This window comes from Chaetomium globosum, genomic scaffold (genome assembly GCF_000143365.1).
Source record: "Chaetomium globosum CBS 148.51 scaffold_8 genomic scaffold, whole genome shotgun sequence".
Classification (NCBI taxonomy): Eukaryota; Fungi; Ascomycota; class Sordariomycetes; order Sordariales; family Chaetomiaceae; genus Chaetomium; species Chaetomium globosum.
The window spans coordinates 708,794-727,629 of NT_165983.1; the positions used below are offsets into that span (position 1 = coordinate 708,794).

The 18,836-nt window shown below is 57.4% G+C and overlaps 6 protein-coding genes across 6 annotated transcripts; 1 reads left to right on the plus strand and 5 right to left on the minus strand.

Moving 5' to 3' along the window:
• Positions 1-1,086: 1,086 nt before the first annotated feature.
• On the minus strand, positions 1,087-3,479 carry CHGG_10946 (uncharacterized protein; the record flags this gene model as incomplete). The annotated part of the gene is made up of 2 exons (XM_001226212.1): positions 1,087-1,710; positions 1,767-3,479. 2 exons carry the CDS (start codon positions 3,477-3,479, stop codon positions 1,087-1,089), a joined length of 2,337 nt encoding a protein of 778 aa, XP_001226213.1.
• Positions 3,480-6,566: 3,087 nt separating this feature from the next.
• CHGG_10947 (uncharacterized protein) lies at positions 6,567-7,150 on the plus strand (the record flags this gene model as incomplete). Its single annotated transcript, XM_001226213.1, has 3 exons — positions 6,567-6,805; positions 6,872-7,002; positions 7,062-7,150. The coding sequence occupies 3 exons, from the start codon at positions 6,567-6,569 to the stop codon at positions 7,148-7,150; spliced, it is 459 nt and encodes a 152-aa protein (XP_001226214.1).
• A 1,633-nt stretch (positions 7,151-8,783) lies between these two features.
• Positions 8,784-8,978, minus strand: CHGG_10948 (uncharacterized protein; the record flags this gene model as incomplete). Its single annotated transcript, XM_001226214.1, has 1 exon — positions 8,784-8,978. One exon carries the CDS (start codon positions 8,976-8,978, stop codon positions 8,784-8,786), a length of 195 nt encoding a protein of 64 aa, XP_001226215.1.
• A 276-nt stretch (positions 8,979-9,254) lies between these two features.
• CHGG_10949 (uncharacterized protein) lies at positions 9,255-10,301 on the minus strand (the record flags this gene model as incomplete). The annotated part of the gene is made up of 1 exon (XM_001226215.1): positions 9,255-10,301. One exon carries the CDS (start codon positions 10,299-10,301, stop codon positions 9,255-9,257), a length of 1,047 nt encoding a protein of 348 aa, XP_001226216.1.
• Positions 10,302-12,280: 1,979 nt separating this feature from the next.
• On the minus strand, positions 12,281-14,484 carry CHGG_10950 (uncharacterized protein; the record flags this gene model as incomplete). Its single annotated transcript, XM_001226216.1, has 3 exons — positions 12,281-12,895; positions 12,997-14,163; positions 14,215-14,484. The coding sequence occupies 3 exons, from the start codon at positions 14,482-14,484 to the stop codon at positions 12,281-12,283; spliced, it is 2,052 nt and encodes a 683-aa protein (XP_001226217.1).
• Positions 14,485-16,239: 1,755 nt separating this feature from the next.
• On the minus strand, positions 16,240-18,617 carry CHGG_10951 (uncharacterized protein; the record flags this gene model as incomplete). The annotated part of the gene is made up of 3 exons (XM_001226217.1): positions 16,240-16,680; positions 16,737-18,276; positions 18,346-18,617. 3 exons carry the CDS (start codon positions 18,615-18,617, stop codon positions 16,240-16,242), a joined length of 2,253 nt encoding a protein of 750 aa, XP_001226218.1.
• Between the last annotated feature and the right edge of the window lie 219 nt (positions 18,618-18,836).

Below are 18,836 nucleotides of genomic sequence, written 5' to 3' on the forward strand. Positions count from 1 at the left end.
AGCTACGGCGAGTGACTGTTGTTACCGCAAGCAGGTGTTCTTACTTTTAGTAGCAGTTGCCATTCTAAGGCATGTGTGTCCGTCAAACGATGCTTTCATCAGGAGCTGGAAACGCCGTGGGGAGTTGTTCTTACAAGGAAAGGTTGTCGTGGGAGAGAGTGCTGGCACTAGAGGACTATTGTTGTCAGAGGACTGGTGTCGCTTGAAGCCTGTTGTCACTAGAAGACTGTTTCTCGCCAGAACTCGACAAACCACCCATGGCAGACAGCAACAGTCACCACTGCCATCGGCAAATAGAGCCGCGACGGAACCCACGAAAGGCCAAGCACGCTTCAAACTCATTCATTCCACTATATACCACCAACCCACAAAACTACCTAGGTAACTGTCCCAAGCCACGGTGTATGTATACAAGCCCCAACCCCCAACTCCCACCTACGCCCGATGTCCTCACCAACCACCATGCCGCTTGCAGCTCCCGCCCACTCACATACACACACACCAAAACAAAGTTATCAAACCACACCAATTCATCCACCCCCAACAGCCACACCAGGCGGCACCGTCGAATATTAAGTCTAGACAATAAACCCCGCTCAGCCTAGCCCAACCCAACCGACCCAGGCGAGCAAGCAGGCGGGTAAGCAGAACGGGGCGCAATACCCCCCCCCCTTCTCTTCTCTTCTGTTGCTGGAAGAGACGGGTAGGTAGGGTAACAAGAGAATGAAGGTAATAAACCATAGCGTAAAGAGCCACAGCGTAGGCGTAACGTAACATGCCGTTATAGGTGAAAAAGCGAACCATGAAAAAAAAAAAAAAGAGAGTTTGGTGGTGGCCAAGGAGTAATAAGTAGGTAGGTAGTTGTAACCAAGGGAAAGATGGGGGTCGCCCTCCCCCTCTTCCCTATCCCACATCCTGAAGCCGAAATCCAATTCCAATGGCACCGAACCGGGAGTAGACGGCCATATCCAAGCCAAGTCCAAGAGAAGCCAAGCCAAGCCGGAACGATAAAGGAACCCCGCTCGTGACGTCCGATATTGTCCGTTGTTGTGTAAATAAGGTATATGTGTGTAAGTGAGTGAGTGTCTATGTATGTCGTGATGTGGTGCCGCATAGGTGGTTAGGACGCAGGGCGCCCGTTGTGGTGTCCGTATCCGTGTCCCGCTCCCATATCAATGTCCATGTCTCAAGCTTTGCCCCGCCATCCCTCAACGCCGCCATCCAGCGATCGTCATCCCCATTCCCGCCCACCACCCTCGGGCTCTTCGGGGCCAGGGCGGCGGAGGCATCCGGCGCCGCGGTGCCGAGCACGGCCTGGACGTCGGCGACCGAGCGCGTGCCCAGCAGGGCCATCTCGCGCTGCAGCAGCAGAGCGACGCCCGCGCGCACCAGCAGCGGGTCACCCTCGAAGACGTACACGTCCCACATGCGCGTGGCCTCATCCAGCGCTAGGTGCTGCGTGAAGAGGCCCGCGAAGACGGGCTCTAGGTACGCGTCCGGGTCGCGGTCGGCGGTGAGCTTGGTGAGGTGCTGGTGCAGCGCGGGCGATTTCTGGGATAGCGTGTGCAGCACCAGGTTGTAGGCTGAGTTCTTGGCACCGGCGTCCGACGCGTAGAAGCTGAGTGGTAGGGGGCGGTTGAGGACGTTGGCCAGCGCGATGAAGGCGTCAGTTGGCGTCGGGAGGTTGAGGAGCAGTAGGGCGGCGATGGTCTGGTGCGAGTTAGTTTGGAGAAATTCAAGAAAAGGAATGACCGGGGTAGACTCACGTTGCAGCCTGGCACATATCCGATGTCACTGCGGTACATCGCATATGCGCGCAGGACGTCCACCAGGCTCTGGTGCAGGGGCCCTCCCGGCTGGAAGATGCGCAAGTCGGGCCATGTGCGTTCCCGGACGTCCTTGTTAATGACGTCGAACCAAGCCGCCGAGCGCATGTCCTCGACGCTCCCGTGTCCCGACTTGGCCTTCCTCTCGGCTTCACGCGCACGGCTGAGCGCCGCCTCGAAGGACGTGTTGGTGAGACCAAGATCGTTCCCGATGGCGCGGGACCAGACGGCGCCTCGACTGCGCGGGGCGATCCCCCGCCACCACATATCCCGGGTCCTGCGCTCGCGAATCGCGACGTTCCAGCGGGGGAGGATGTCGTGCTCCCAGATCTGCATAATGCTATCGGCAGCCACATCGCGGCACTCGGAGCGGGCGCGTTTGGCAGCCTGGCGTCGCTTCTCGGCTTCGAGACTCTGGGCCATCATCTTCTGGTACTCCTTCAGGTGGCGGCGCTCCTCGGCGGGGTCCTTAGGGGGCAGCCATGACGGGCGAGTGCGCGAGAGGACGGCCTCCTTCTCTTTGGAAATGGGCAGAGGGTCGATCATGATATTTGACCTGCGTAGCGGGGGCAGCTCGGCCATGGCTGACTTCACCCTCGGCTTAACCTCCGGATCGGATGACCTCCTCTTCGGCATGGAACCGGTGCTTGATCGCTGCTGCATCTTGTGCTCCAAGTGCTCGGCATGTTCCTCCAACTTTTCCGTCAGGGACTTGGCCTCGGCGTTCAAATCCGCCAACGCGGCAGACCAACTCTTGGCCCTCGACATTACCGGGCTGGAGACGCGACTCGAAGCAGCGGAGCTCATTGTCGAGAGCGCGGATTCCGACTTCCAGGTGGGCGACCGAAGCGATCCCTGCGCCACAGCAATCGCTGGTGTTCCATTCCCAACACTGCGCACCCGCTCCTTAGTCGGTCGCTCCGGGGATGGGGCCTTGGACGGGGGCCGGCTGTGGGACCGCTCGGATGGTGGTCTGGGAGAAATGGGTACGTTGTCAAGCACTAAGCCGTCGGGGATGTCGTCTCCGTCGTCCTCATCACACTCTAATTCCAGCTCCAATGATGTCCTGCGGTTCTGGTTCGCCTGCCAGCTGCCCCGCCGCGGCCTCATCGAGGTCGGGTTGCTCGGGGAGAGGGAAAGACTCGGGCTCGGCGCGCGGCGCTTGCTGAGGGATGACTGAGAAGGTTGGCGGCCGAGGGTGCGGAAGGGAAGAGGGCTCGCGTGGGGCTCGGGGAGGAGCCCGAGGCTCGCGACGCGACCATTGGTGGTCCGAATCTGGCTTTGCAAGACCGGCAGAGTCGGTCGCGACTTGGCCGTGGGGGGGAATTCACGATTTTGGCGAGTCCTCGACGATTCGCGCGAGTATTGCAGTCGGGGCGTGGACGTCGACGCGGGTCGTTTTGTCACGGTTCGGGGGTCGGAAAAGGAGGAGTTGTAGGGGTTCGCGGCGGCCTTGGGCGCATCTCGTGGGTCGATCTGGGCATCGTCTAGTCCAATGTCCTCGAAGTGGGCGACGTCGCCAATGACGCTGTCGTCGTCCGAGGGAAGCGAGCTGAGCGACGACGATTTGGAGGATTTCGAGGCCGTCATTCCCGGCGGCGAGCTGGGCCCGGGGAGGGCGGTATCGTTGAGGGAGCTCTCGTAGATCATCATCTTGGCATGGTACGCCCTGCGAAGGTCGGCTTGTCGTGGGTGATTTGGGATCTGATGAAGGCCCTGCCTCCGGTGATCTGAGGATCTGCTGTGTGGTTGTTTGCGGTTGTTTCTCCGCCTAGGCTGAAGTGGAGAAGAGCTGTCCGGAGAGTGGCAGTGGACGCGGCAGCAAGTGTCCCAGGTGTGTGGTGCGGTGGATTGATCGGTAGGCCGAGATGATCAGATGGAATGCGAGCGGCTAACCCCTGGATGCCAGAGCGCGTGTCTCAGAATGCCGCTGGGTCGAGGATTCGGTCGCCAGGTGTACAAAACAAGGGCGGAGCTTATGGCGAAACGAAACGGCCAGCGGGAGCGATAGGATGGGTGATATTAATAACTGTCGGTTTCGAAGCGATTGAATCTTGAAGTATCGAGTTGGTGTCAGGGGAGGTATTAACGTTAGGGTGGTTTTATGCAAGCGCTGATGAACGAGGGTCGGCGGATTGCGGTGAGAATAGCGAATGTACAGGTGTTAGGCGTCTTTGCGGCCTAAAAGTTGGTGGAAGAAACGGCAAACGAGCGACGGCCGACAGGGTGATGGGTTTATGTTCAAGGAAAAGGAACGAAAGGCGTAATGGCGACCAAGATTGCGAGAATCGACAAGAAAAAGACGACTCGGGAGAGGGAGCAAATGGCGGAAGAGGCTAGCGCGCGCCCACTGGCAGCTGGGCGGGGGAGCGCGGGACGGAAATTCAAAGTGGAGGATGGATGCAGGTCTGGACCTATCGAAGCCTTTCCCCAGCACAAGCCCAACCTAGGAAAAAACATGCGAAATCAAGGCACGAACTAGTTTGACAGAATGGTGATATCAGAGCACAGGTGCACAGCTTCCTACCGAAATATGGAGGCCAACGACAGGCCGAACCAAACTTTTAGGCCTTTTGTTTTTCGGACTCATGCTCGGGTGGTCGGCGGTCGGCAGCGACGGACAAGGTTTTGCTCACATCGATGGCCAACATCCATGTGACGGTCTTGATCGAGTCGTCAACATCCCCGATGGATCACAGTGATCGGCAACGCATCCCATCCTTAGTGACGGTGGAGAAGCCTATTTTGGATATTTCTGGCCGAAGGGCGATAACAAAGCTGCGAGCGCTCCAACGGCACAGTTCTTTTCTTCCACACCACACTCGCACGCAACCTCGAAAAGCATGGAGCATGGCAGTCAATTAGCTCGCCGGCCAACGCGGCGGGAGCTAGGTATCTGCCGCCGCGGAAACCACACCACAGCAGATTTGGCCAAGGGAAGTTTCATAATCTGACCAGGCAACTCAAATTGCGAAACCATTTCCGCCGACCGGCCTCGAGGCCCTCCTCTGTTCCTCACAACATCAGTCACATCTCGTCAGCAAACACCTCGCGGCTGGGCGTAACCCAACCGGCCCGGCCGAGCAACGGGCCAACTGCCAACGCACAGTCCAAGGCGCGGAAAAGGTGGTTGAAACGGTGGAAACAACCCGCGAGTGTGGCTGCAGCGCCAAGATGGGACGGTGTGGTGCGCGTCAGCCTGCATGGACAACACAACGCTGCTTGCACCTGCAGTAGCCCTGTTGGTTGTGGCGTCCGATCTCTGAGTGGTGTTGGTTAGGAGTTATCGTTATCTGCGGTGGTATCGCATCGCTGCGTTTGTGATGTTTCAAGCCTGCCCAAAGAATACCGCCGCGTCGGCGAAGCGTGTTGACTTGGCCTCGCGCCGAATGCCGGACTCAATTCCAACCGTTTTGTTGACTTTGCCGAGTCGAGTTCTCATGTTCCATGCTTCGAGGTTCGAGAAAAGTGGCGGTTTTGGTTCGCAAGCCACATCTTGGCAGGGGCAGGAAATGAAGAGGGGCCACCGGCAATCTCGATTGCACAAGTTGGGCGGGGCCGATTTGTTTTGGATTCATGCTCTGAGAGTTGCCTGCGGAGCGGAATAAGCCGCAGTGCAAAAATCAGCAGGGTTCTCGATTTTTTTTCTCTCCTTTTCGGGCCTCGATGCAGTGGCCCGTGCGGAAACCTTATCAGGGCAGTCCAGGCGCTGCAGACTTGGAGTGGGTCATTCGCGAGCCGGGAGGCATCCAAACCTCAAGCGATGCTCTCGTCGACTAAGGAGCTCAGGCTTCAGAGAGTTTTGAAGCCAGCAAGAGTTTCTGTAAATTATCCACTCTGAGTAGTTGCCCGGGTGGGCTACCAGTCAGATGGATTATATTCAATGCATTCTTTGGCGTCCTCTTCCGCCACATCTATCGCGGTTGTTGAAGTCAGAAAGAGGGCATCCGTTATCAGCATCTTCAAGGTCTTTGGACCAGTTCTTGAGAGTTCATTTCATCAACAATTCCGTGTGTTTTTCTAGAGAATGTCTCGAGTTAGCGAAGAAGAAACATGCCATGGACCTGTTGCTGAGCGTTCCCCAGTTCACTGTCTGATACCGAAAGCGACAAGGTTGCAACCAAGCATTCAGGATCGACAAGATGCCCGGTCCTGATTTTCTAGAACCACAATAACTACACAGTAACTTAACAAGCATGTCCGGAGTGTTATTTTCCCGCCCACAGGCAAGCTGGAGCATTGCGTCATACACCGTTCCTCGAGACAAAAATATGCCACATGAGCTTGATGTGAGACAGTGCAACCTGCCTTTAGCATATCAGGATCTTGCAAAATCTTGATATTTAACCCTGCCTGGGTCTAACACTAAATCTTCATTCCGGAAGGTACGGAGCATACCGGAAAGGGAAGAAGAGAATGTGCTAGGTGAGTCAGTGTTGGGAGTGTCATGTAACCGGCTTGTTTGCTGGTTTCGGCCCATGTGATGCCCCTCAGGGTGGGTGAGTTACGGCCGTCACTTCATTTATCTAGAGGTTCTCGACTGCAGCGGGAAGGAACTGTCTTTCTAGACCCAGTGTGACACTTCTAGAGTTATCACTGCACGGAACTGGGAATAGTTTATTAACAGTAAAGACTCAACCCACCTTCCTCACTCTGTGATCCTCAACCGACCACAGAAATCCGAATCGCCTCTCACAAGTCACAACCACACCACACTCGTTTCTCAACCAGTTCTACAACATGTGGTTCCTCATTCTCTTTGCCTCATTGGCATCTCTGCTTAGCACTGCCGACGCCGACTCGTTCACCGACTTCTCCCGCAGCTGCACCGGCATCGACCTGTTCCACAACTTCTTCCTCAGCGCCACCTGCTGCCACCCCGACGACAATGGCGCCGATGCCCAATCCGAGAATGAGCTTGACCTGACCATGTGCATCGGCCTGGATCAAAGGAGCGGCCAGATGCAGTGGGAGGTGTAGTACGTCGGCCCTCTCCAACACAACCCCCAACTAAGTACAGCACTCACACACCCACCACTCGTCAGCGGCAAGTTCTCCAACTACTGCACCAACTGCACCCTCGGCACGGTGGCGGACGGTACGGAGCACCAGCTTACCTGCGCCTGCCAGCCGCTGGTGGGCAGCCGGGCCTTCAAGCAGTCGACGATCAACCTGGGTATGTCTAGGTCGGACCTTGGTTCACAATATTTCGTGGCTGTTACTGACGGGTCTTAGATGAGGGCATCGCCAACGAGTGGGGCACGCTCCGGTGCGCGGGCGGCATGGCGACGCCGCCTCATGGCTGGAAGGGTAACCAGGCTTGAGCCAGTGGCAAAGGAACAGGCTGTCTACGGCATAGCACCTCGAGATTTTCTGCGGAGCAGAACTCGTGGGAAGTGTCAACCCCTGGCTCGGAGAGCGGGATCTAGAGATGGCAGCGTCTCTGCTGCAGTCTGCTTAGTTTTTACAAGCTGAAATAGACAAGAGCACGGGAAAAATCTGATCAATTGATGCCTCACAACTGGAAGTCTTCCGCTGCTCCTGTGTAACCTCTCCGGTGTTGATTCTCAAATTTCCAGGTTTAGCGTTCTCAAAGTTGAGGCCCATGAGACAGGAAGAGCAATCTGGGAATCAAGCGAGTTCCATGGGGCCAAAACGGACCAAAACATTTCGAGACGCGCCTAAATATCGTTTATAACCCCGAGCCTCTACTTCGTTCAACACAACCGGCTCTCGGAAGCACATTTCCAAGCTGATGCATCAACAATACGGAATACACCCATACCACTGCCAAATATTTTTACTTTCATGTCGGTCATGCAATCCAATGGGTGTCTTATAGCCCGTGCAGTGAGACTCGTCTAAAGCGTGGGACCGAGCAGAGCAAAGAACTCCATGGCTGCCCCCTAATTCCTTAGATGACGCGACATCAACCAGCAAGCCAACAAGCAACTTGGACACACACACTACCTTACCTACCTCCCACCAACCACCTATAATCAGCCTACCCTCGTAAGACAGAGGGAAGAAACAGATAAATGACCCCCAACAGGCCAGCAAAACCAACCCAGAAGCTCCAACCCAGCTTAGCTTACTTAGCCCGATCCGGACAATCCGATGGACACTAATCCGCCCACATAAACAAAGACGACAGACACACCACAAGACAAGCCAGATTGGATCCGAATCCGATCGATCAGATCAGATCCAAATCCGACCCGAACCGACCCCCAAACCCTCGCAATCCGATCCCACAGCCCATCCAACCCGGTCCGACCAGTCCGGCCAGATCGGCCAGCCCGGCCACCACCGCCCCTCACCACCCCGCACGCGACCACATGGAACCAGGCAGCCAATTGCCCAAAGCGGGCAGTCAAGGATAGGATAGGATGGCCATGCTTAAACAAGACGGGGCGTCCAGATGCAGCCAGTGTCGAATGTTAACCCCTCTTCGTGCTTTACCCATCCATGAATTGAATGGAACTGAACTGGCCATGAGCGAATTCCGGACTGCAAGCAACCGAAGTCATCAAAATGCCCTCAGACAACTCTCACCACTGCGCAACCCGCATCCATCAGGATATTCAAAAACCATAGTCTCATTCGTTAGCGCACGGGCTGTTTCTCTCTCTACCATCTAGTTAACCCCAGGGACGCCGCTCCATCGTCCTGACATGATAACAACAAAGTGCTGTCTACTACGCAGAACCAAGCACCTCGACTCGACGATGGATAAGAGGGACAAAACACTTTTATGAAGGTCATTACAAATACTCCGGGGCACCCAGCGCAGTTTAGCCACCCATCACGCGCCACCTGTCAACGCCCTGGCCAGGCCGGCTCCAGAGCCAAAAGCCCGGACCGGACGCGACGGCGGAATGCGGATGGCTCTGCCGCAGGCCCGGTTCATTTCATCTGAGAAGAGCCGCCGCAGACACGACCCAAACCCAACGCCCTCTACTGGGCAGCGGGGGCCATCTTGGCAGGCGAGGTGCCCAGGCCGTTCTGGTTGCGGAAGAAGAGCACGCCCTTGGCGGGGCCCTCGGCACCCTCGGTGGGCTCGACCCACTGGCACCAGCGGGCGCTCTTCCAGATGGCCTTGATGAAACCGATGGAGCCATCGCGGGTGTCGGCGCGGTAGTGTTGGCCCATGATGGGCTTGATGGCCTCGGTGGCCTCGTCGGCATTGTAGAAGGGGATCGAGCTGACGTAGTGGTGCAGCACGTGGGTCTCGATAATACCGTGCAGCAGGTGGCGGCCGATGAAGCCCAAACTCGCGATCGATGGTGGCCGCCGCGCCGCGCACGAAGTTCCACTCGGAGTCGGTGTAGTGGGGCAGCGAGGGGTCGGTGTGTTGGAGGAAGGTGATGGCAACTACGGCGTTTCCTTGTCAGCATACCGTCTTTCATTGCGGTCTGGGATGATACGCTACTCACCGAGCCAGTGGTTGACCCAGAGGTAGGGCAGGAAGTACCACACAAACATGTTGGACCAGCCGAACGTCTTGCCGAGGTAGACGAGCGCCGAGATGGTGATGGCCAGGCCCAGGTCGCTCAGCAGGATGTACGAGGCGTCACGGTTCTCGTACAGCGGGCTGCGCGGGTCGAAGTGGTTAACCTGGCCACCCCAGCCGTTCTTCTTGCCCTTACCGCGGCCCTCCCTCTGCCTCTCGTGGTTGTTGTGGCCAGTCACGTTGGTCAGGAGGTAGTTCCACCAGCCGATGAGCTGCTGGCCGAGCAGGTGGATGAAGGTGTAGATGGGGGTCTCCTCGGTCAGCTCCGAGATCTCGTGGACGAGGCGGCCGATACGGCTGGCTTGCTGCTCCCGAGTGCGGGGGACGAACACCATGTCGCGGTCCATGTTTCCGGTGGCCTTGTGGTGCTTGCTGTGGCTGAGCTGCCAGCTGAAGTAGGGCACCAGGAGCGCCGAGTGCAAGACCCAGCCGACAATGTTATTGAGCTTCTGCGACGGCGAGAAGGCTCCGTGGCCGCACTCGTGGGCAAGGACCCAGAGGCCGGTGCCGAAGAGGCCCTGGAGGAAGGTGTACACGCCCCACAGAACCACACGCAGCGGCTGGGATGGGATGAACTCGGGCGTCACGTATGTGTTCCAGATATAAAAAGTGGTGCCGAGGTACACCATGTCGCGGGCCACGTAGGCAAGACTGCGGACGGCCGAGCGCTCGTAGCAGTGCTTGGGGATGGCATCGCGGATCTCCTTGATGGTGAAGTCGGGGACCTGGAACTCGTTTCCGTATGTGTCGATCAGCTTGCCGTACTTGGTCGGGGCCGCGGCGTCGTCGGAAGCCAGCGACGACAGCGAGGTGGAAGAGGGCGACTGGCGGGGCGAGTCCGTGGGTGAGTCCATCGGCGAGACAACGGCGCTTGAGTCCGAGTCGAAGGTGGATGAGGCCATGTTCCGCCTCAGGAACGGCTTGTTAGCCGAGGGCACGCTCGTGGCGGTCGTGGGCGCCATGATGCTCAGGCTTGATGATCGATTGGCCTCAGACGAGCAGGTTGCGTGGTGAGAAAGGACAAAGGTGAGGAGGGATTTGGGCGTGCTCCAATGTTGGAAATTGAAGCAGGGTTACACACCAAGTGCCGTCAGGAGGAACCACGATCAAACGCGGAGGAAAGAAAAGGGAGGAGGAAAGATGTGGGGGTCAATGCGAAGAAAAGAAACCAAGACGCCCTTTCCGCTGGTGCAGGGACTCGAAAAATTCGTGTGGGTGCTCCTGCTTCCGTGGGTCGATTCCCAGCGATTTGTTGGGATGGGTCCGGACGGCAGGCACTTACAAAAATGTCCCGTTCGGAAAGAGCAACTCAGACCCTGCACAACAACTGGCACAAGCAACTTGCTTGGGTGGCACACAGGAACACCAACACGAAGCGGGCCAGAAGCTGAGGTTCTTGTTGTTGTTTGAAGCAACAAAAGAATAACACGCTTTTCTCCCAGTTACTTACTTCTTTTAACTTACATTGCCGTTATTGCCTTTGTTACCTCGTCTCGAATCCCTCAATCTCTTGCCTCGATCGAGGTTTCAAGCTCGCTCTCGGTTTGGCCACAAACAGCTCCACACAACACGCCTCCTCCTGGAAGGCGACATTTTCAAAAATTGAGGTGGCCAGCTGCACGAGAAGCCAGACCGCCAAGAATGACCGAATCGGTTCACCGCCTCGACTGCGGGTGAGGAGGCGGCGAGGTCGAGTGGCCCAAGTCGTCTTCCGAGCCCGCAGTCGCCTGGCATGTGAATGCGCGTGCTTGAGCTGAGCTGGACAAAATGTCTTGCCGAGGCCTACCCGATTGGCGGTTCTTGATGGAGCTAGCCGGGGCTGGGTTGGATATCGAAGATCTTCCCTGCGTGCATTTTTGTCTGGCAGCAGTTGCAGCTGACAGCATCCCCGATTCTCCTGAGAGAGATCTTTTCGACCAGCTAGCCACCTGCCAGCGGGCACGGAGGTCAAGAAGGAGAGGCCGGATAGAATGCAAGCGATGAGGCCGCCGAGGGCGCGGCCCCGTAGGATCCCCCGCCCTTTCTGGAACGACAACTGAGAGGAGACGAGGCCAAAGTTTTCTATGAACTGGCACGGGGAAATGGAAGCTTCGTTTTCGCAACGGAAGTTGTTCGTTTGGGCAGGGGGCCAGCGGCAGTGGACCCTGCAAATCCCTGCAAGGCACGCCCAAACCGCGGGGGCGGGGTTACTCCAAACCGGGGGCGGCCAACTTTCTGTTTCGTGTCGGCAAAGTATTCGACGGCAAACTGGGTCGAAGTTGGGCTGGCCGTGATGTGTCTTCTGAGGACACAAACCACGGACCGCCCGAGTCTCGTTCGGATCTCGCTCTGCATAAAATCTTTTTTCAGCTGCCACCTGTGCATCAAGATCCTGATGCAGCCTGTTCCTGAGATCCAATCCATGAAGGGAAGCGGGAAGCCAATCGGGGATCAGGAGGATGCAGCAATGCCCAGGCTTGTGAAAGAGTGGAGTCATTGCTTTTGTTGGGGCGCTAAGAATCTCTGTCAGTTTTGTTGAGATCCACCCTGCTCTTCCTGCGATTTCGGATGCAACTTTGATTTGTGCATTTTCTTCCACAGCCGATTCATCCCGCTTTGCCGCCACCGCCTCCAAAACCCAAAAACCACAGCCAAAATCCATCCGCCGAAACCCCGAGAGTCCCGGAGAGAGCCCCGGAAGGGTTCCCGAAGCCTCCCCCTGGTCATTGGTTGCGGTTCCTCCCGCAGCCCTGCGGTTCGAAGACTTGGCAAGGGAACCCCCAGTCTTGGCCCCTAGTTTCGTGTGGCTGAAGCCGTATATCCTCTTTCAACATCACCTCGAAACCACCATCCATTGCCACGGGGACCCAAGCTTCTAGTATCTCGGAAATGCGAGGACACGACAATTATTTCTATTGTTCCAGCCCGCGAAATCGAACTCGTGCCGACCACAATGACGGCGTCAGGAACCAGGTCGGCTTTGGCCATGTACCCTACAACGACATTTACCAGGATCTCTCTTGAAAAACCCAGGCCGAGCCCGTTCGCGAGCGATTAGCTCGAGATAAGGATTCACCACAGGCGTTTCCTTCGCCTTGTTATAACACCGCTTCTTGGCCGGTCTCCGGCCCGTGTCTTGCTCCGTGGCCTTGCGCGCGCGCCCCCGTTTTAATTTGCGGGGAGTCGGCGGGGCCTCAGAGCCGGACTCATCAGATTCGGATTCCTCAGACCCGGACTCGACGGACTCGGGCTCGGACTCGGACCCGGACCCAGATTCAACGGAGGGCAAAACATCATCCTCCGCATACCGTGCCATTGACTCTGTTCGGAGCTCGTCCTCGCTATCAGTCTTGCCATCATCCTGTTCCTCCTCTTCTTCGTCATCGTCGTTATCGTCAAGGATCCTAGACGGCGCATAAGTCTCATCAGTAGAGTCATCACTATACCCAACAACCGGAGCATGGATGTAATCCCACTCCTCCGTCGCCCGGCTCGGCCGCGGCCTTTCCTTGATGCTCGCCGCCGCCGCCTTTGCCATGCGCGAGCGCTTTTTTATCCACGCCTGCTGCCGTTCCAGCTGTGTGTGAGAGAAAGCCGTGTTAGTTAGTGCTAACCTGGCTGCCTGGTGGACTGGCTGCATGAGGCTGGCTTGGGGCGGGGGGAGGGGAGGGGACGTACTATCTCGGTTTGGGTCTCGATCTTGTTGGCAAGTGCTTTGGTTCGCTTCTTGAGCTTGATTAGCCGCTTTTTTTGACGCTCGCTTTGCTTCGCGAGCTGGTCGGCTATCTCCTTGTTGTGCGCCTGGAACTGGTCGGTCATGCTGAGGTGCATGGCGTGCAGTTGGCCTGTCACCTCCAGTGTTATGGTGCGGGCGAGCGCGCTGGTTTTCTCGGCCACCTCCTGGGCTGCGTCCCTTTCCTCCACCTCCGGTTGGGGAGCAGAGGTGGGAATTAACGGGGCATGTTTCACCGATTGTGGTACCCGCTGGAGACTGCATTCCGCGGGGTAAGGCGCGGGTGAGCGCGGGAATGGGCGATTTTCCGCGGGGAGCGAGAGTGAGGCCGGGAGTCGACGGTCCTTCTGGCGGCGAGGCGCCTCATCGGCTCGGGTCCCGGCGGGGGTCTTTGGGTTGGTCCCGGCGGCGAGGGGTGGGAACCTCGCCGACTGGTGCGGCGTCTGCTCGGTATCAGACTCCTCCTTTAGTTGGATCGGGCGCCTGGCGTTGGGAGTTGGCTGCCTGTCTTTGTTCTGCGCCGACCGCTTCTGGCTTGCGGCAGTCCGCTCTTCCCTGGGCTGCCTTTCTCCCAGCTTCACCTGATTCGAATATGACAGGTTGTTCCTCTGACGTGATGATGTGGCGCCGTCTGCTTGATGGCGATTATCATCCTGCTTCTTGTGACGCTGGTTATTGGTGATTGGCGTTGTGGATTGGCCATCTGATGGACGTTTATTTGGGGAATTGTCTTGCGGCGGCGGGCGGTTTGGTCGGGTTGCTGACCAGTTGGTTTTAGTCTGGTTCTTCTCTGGCTCCTGGCCGTACCGCAAATTGTTGCCGGCCTGCTGGGGATTCGACTGTTGGTTTTTTGGCTTCTGGGGGCTCGATTGCTGCTGCTTTGGCTGCTGCTGTTTCGGCTGTTGGTGGTTCCACTGCTGGTGGGCTGGCCTCTGGTGGGTTGGCTGCTGGTGACTTGACCGGTAGTTCGACCAGTGCCTCCTCGGTTGGTTATTACGTGGTCCCGTCGGGGGCTGAAGGCTACCCGAAGCGACCGAGTATTGTCCTTTCGACTGGGGAGCCAGCCAAGGATTGGTGATTATCCGGATTGGGGTATCATTGGGAATCGGATCCTGTCAAAATCAGTTAGTGGATATCCGTGTCGGGCCTTTTCCGTTACAGACCTGGTCGAACCGTTTCGAGGCGTTGCGCATCGCGGCTTCGGCTTTTCTCTGTGCTTCAAGCAGCCGTCTGAGTGTCTCGGGATCAGTTGGCGGTTTCGCCTTCCGAGGATAGCTCACAGTTGGGTGGAAAGAGGCCTTTTGAACCTCTTGTCGAGTTATATCTTTTGGGAATTCAGAGGATACTTGAGCCGCGCGATACTCGGCCTCGAGATCCCACAGGCGCTTTCCCTTGATCCCGAGCTCCCAGCACTGTTCAAGTCTCGGATGCATCCCTGCCGGGTCGGGACGAGATCCGAACTGACAAAGGGGACTGGGCTAATTGTCGAACTAAAAAGTCGTCGCCATTATGTGGCGGTTTGGAAGGGTCTGACGAGGACACCTCCCATTGCCGGTGGGAAAAGTTAACGCCTAGGTTGTGAGCCCTAATTCCATCTCAACCCTCGACATCCCCCCTGCAGTCACGACCGCGACGCGAAACCGGTCGTTTATGGCATGACAAGTGACAGCCCAACGGGTATATCTTTTGGACACGGGCCGTTGACGGCATTTGTCAAGAACAATGAGTCTGGATGACTCAAGATACCGTACCGGGATCACTATATTACACCACCCACGGTAGATTTCATTCACTATCTTACTTGAACAGTTTCGCATTTTACCAACTCGGGCTTGGGAATCTACCTCTGGAGCAAATACTGCGGAATCGTATTCTGGGCTTGATCGGATCTACTCGGGGCGAGCCGTCGCCGATAGTACCGGTCGCCGCATTGCCGCTCCCGCCGGACCATGTCAGTACCTCTGCCGGTTCCTGGCTGACTCCATCATGGCCGAACTGTAGGAGGCTTCGAGCTGTCTCCAAACAGAATGACGCGGGATACGTGGTGGCTGTTGAGGCTCAAAACCCAAAGTAGGACGCGGTTTGGAACTCGTACATCCACATAATTGTATCAATACGAACCAGGTGCCCTTCTACCGTCACTCGCTATAACCGTAAGTCCCCCCACTCCTCCGAGGCTTTGGTTCTTCAGTTTTGACCAGATATATATACAAAATACCACCCCCACCCGACTCGAAGGCCACCCGTTTCTTCCAATCCCCACCACAACCTACGACTAGGAGAGTACCCCAGGGTAGGCACGGGTAACAGCGCGTAGCAGAGAGCCAGCCACCCGGAGCCGAACCTGCGTGTCTAATACAGCGGCATACCGCAACAAACAGGCGAGCAAGATGGGGGCCACTCGTCTGCTAAGACTGGGTGGAGGTGGGGGCTACGTGGGATTTTGAGTGCGTGCATGTTTCCGTCCGCTGTGGCATGGACTGGGTTGTGGGGAGAGGTCTCGGCGGGCTTCACAGTTCCTTTCGAGAGGGGAGGCGGGGAGGTTGTCCTCCGGCCAAGACGGAGAGGTCGTCAGTGACTACATAAAGCCTTGAACCCATCGGACCAGGCCATTTCTTCTCGGGTTTCCCACCATCTAAGACGAGAGAGACCAAGGCGGGCGGAGCCCAAGCTGTGAGTTGTTTGCAATCCCACCACTTCAAGTCCAACCCACACCAACAACCAGTTCTCGCGGCCTCTCACGACCAACTTTACGTTTCGCTCTCACGCCCCTCTTTTACCACACAGTCGACCTCAAATCAGACCAACAAACATCGATTAACAACATGCTACCCCAGAAGGTCTACATACTTAACTTCCATAACATGCAACCGCTCCTCCCACGATCGCAACCTCGCAACCACCCGCAGATGATGAAACCCCAGCTTTTGATGTCCTCGCCCCGCCATGTCATTCATGTCCCCCGTCCGTGTCCCACAGAACCCGTCCCCCCCCAAGAGGCAACGCCAGCCCCGTGCATTCTCACCAGGGACCCCAGACAAAGCACCTGGCGCAACGCAGATAGAGGAAGGAAGAATGTTGCCCAGGAGGACAAACGGATGGAATTTCACGCGCTCCAGCCTGAACCTAAGGCTCCAATAACCTCAGCCTAAAGCCCCACCTCAACCGTACACAGCAGCAACAGCAGTCTAATTGACAATCTCCTCCGATTCCTCGAGGACCTCCTCCATGATCTCCTCGACGACCTGCTCCTCCTGCTCCTCGCCAGCAGCGGGGGTAATAGCCGCCGTCTTCTGGCGCAGGAGCTCGGCGACGGGGTCCTCGGGCAGGCCGAGCGCGGCGCGGTCCTCGACGAGCTCCTCCTCCATGGACTCGCGCCAGGTGACCCACTCGAGGAGCAGGCGGCGGCGGGCCTCGACCACGGCGACGTCGGCACTGCTAATGCGGTCGGCGTCCTCCTGCTCGAAGACGCGCGAGTACTCGCGCAGGTTCTTGCGGATCTGCTTCTGCTCCTCCTTGGTCAGCAGCGTCGCCGGCCGCGGGCGCCACGACCACTGTTTGAACTTCTCGATCGCCTCCTCGCGCAGCAGCTCGCCGCGGAAGTCGTAGAGGTGGTAGCCGTTTTCCATCTGCAGGCACGGGTCAGTGGGGTCGTCATTGTCTTGTTAGGGAGTTGGATGCTTACCACGTGCTTCCACGACGACGCCCAGGTGGCGACGTAGCGGCCCGAGGGATCCCACTCGATGTCGGTCATGCCGTAGTGCTCCGATGTGTTCATCAGCTGCAGGTTCGCCGTGAGGTCCTTCTCGCCTTCCGGCTTCTCGCCCTCAAAGTCGACATCGAAGAAGTCGAGGTCAGAGCTCTGGGTGTTGGCGATGGCGGCAACGACCACGAAGCGGCCCTTTGGTGACCAGTAGATGGCGTTGCTGTTCTTCTTGTCAAGCGTCCGCAGGTGCTTGAAGTTTCCGATCGCGTTGCCCTTGGCCTTCTCGGGGCAGAAAAAGGCTACAGACGTCTTGGGCGCAACGGCAACAGCACCAACCGGTTCGGGGGTGGTGATGATGACGAAGCGATCACCCTTGGGCTCCCAGGCAAAGTTAATGACTGTGTCCTTGATGGTGTCAACTACCTCGACGGGCACGCCCTTCTCCTTCACACGGAAGATCTCGAGCGTTGTCGCCTGCGACTTCTTGGACTTGGAGTGCCGGTCAACCTTGACGCAGATGTAGGCTGAATCGGATTGCCAGTGGAGCTTGACATCTGACACGCTGAAGAGGTTGAGTGACCGGACGATTTGCTTAGAAGGAATGCTCATCAGGCCGACCCTCGCGGGGTTGCTGCCGATTTCGGGTGTCCAGAAGCAGAAGAGCTGCTCGTATGTCTTGACGCCGTCACGGCGCGGGGTGGCGGGCGCCCACTCAAAGTCCATGACGCCCTCGATCTTGATCGCTGTCTTGTCCATGAGGTTCATCTTGGGGAGCTCGTACACGGAGATGGAGGTGCCCTGGTTCAACCTTGCCACATACTTGTCGTCTGCGGACCACTTGAACGCGGGCCAGGGGAACTTGGCCGACTTCTTGGCCGCGTCATCGCCGGTTGCTGGTGTATCCTGCTGCGCAAATGAGCGCAGGGGCTTAGATGTCTCGAGATCCCAGATGACATAGTTCTTGCCGTCGTCGTCGAGAGACAGGGCGGGGTGCCCGCTGTCGGGGATCGAGATGGGACGGTTTGACCAGGTGACCATATACTTTTCGTTGGGCGAGAAGGCGACCAGGTTGACGAAGGGATGCGGGAACCGCCTGAGCCTCGCCCACGACGCGCCGCCCCAGAGCAGTACGCCCTGGGCGTGGACGGATGTGAGGTATGTCCCTTGAGGGGACCACTGGACAAAGGTCTCAGTCCATTGTTGCCGGTCGACGATATTCTCTGGTTGGTCCTTCTCGTTGTTCCAGAACACACCCACTGTCTCCCCCCTGAACATGACGAACTGATCTCTGCCACGCTCGCTCGGGTCCGCCATGAAAGACCGGAGGTGCTCCTTTTCCTGGAATTCTTCGATCTTGGGCGCCGTGTACTCCTCCTCAATGCGGCCCTCCCGCCCGTACCGGTCAACATCGGTCATCTTGTTGACGCGCAGGGTGTGCTTCTTGTCGAGCGGGGTGAAGTCGAGCTGGCGCACGGCCGCGGCGGCCTCGGCGGGCGACGAGTATTCAACAAAGGCAAACCTACGCGGGTCAGCGCAACGGGAATTTTAAGGTCGCAGAGCCCTGCGTTTCCACCAAGAAGCGGCATACCTCAGCGACAAGCCATTATCGCCCATGGGCATGTAGACCGAGTCCTCACTGACCCTCCCGACCGAGTTGAGCTTCTTTAGTAAAAACTTGACGAGCTTCGGTTTTTGATCCGCGTTGACCTCGGGCAAGCCGTCGACAACGACGAATGTGTCATAGCCCTGCTCTAGCTGGACTTCGTATTTTTCGCGGAGATCTGAGATGTCGACCTCGTCCATGTCGAAATCCTCCTCATCGAGGTCCTCATCGCGCAGGTGATCGAACGACGGCGCCATGCTGGGCAATCAATCGGGCTAGTCCGTATCGTGGGTCTGTTGCGAAAACGGATGGGTTGCCGATGTGGTTGTGCTGCCGCGGGGACTGGGGATCTTCGTCGTCGGGATAATTGACGAGATTTTGTGCGCGCAGAACTTGGTGGGGTTCAGCCAGATACTTTGGGAGTTGAGAAATTGCCCCACACAGACTGTTTATTTAGCAAATGCCGATTGTGCTTT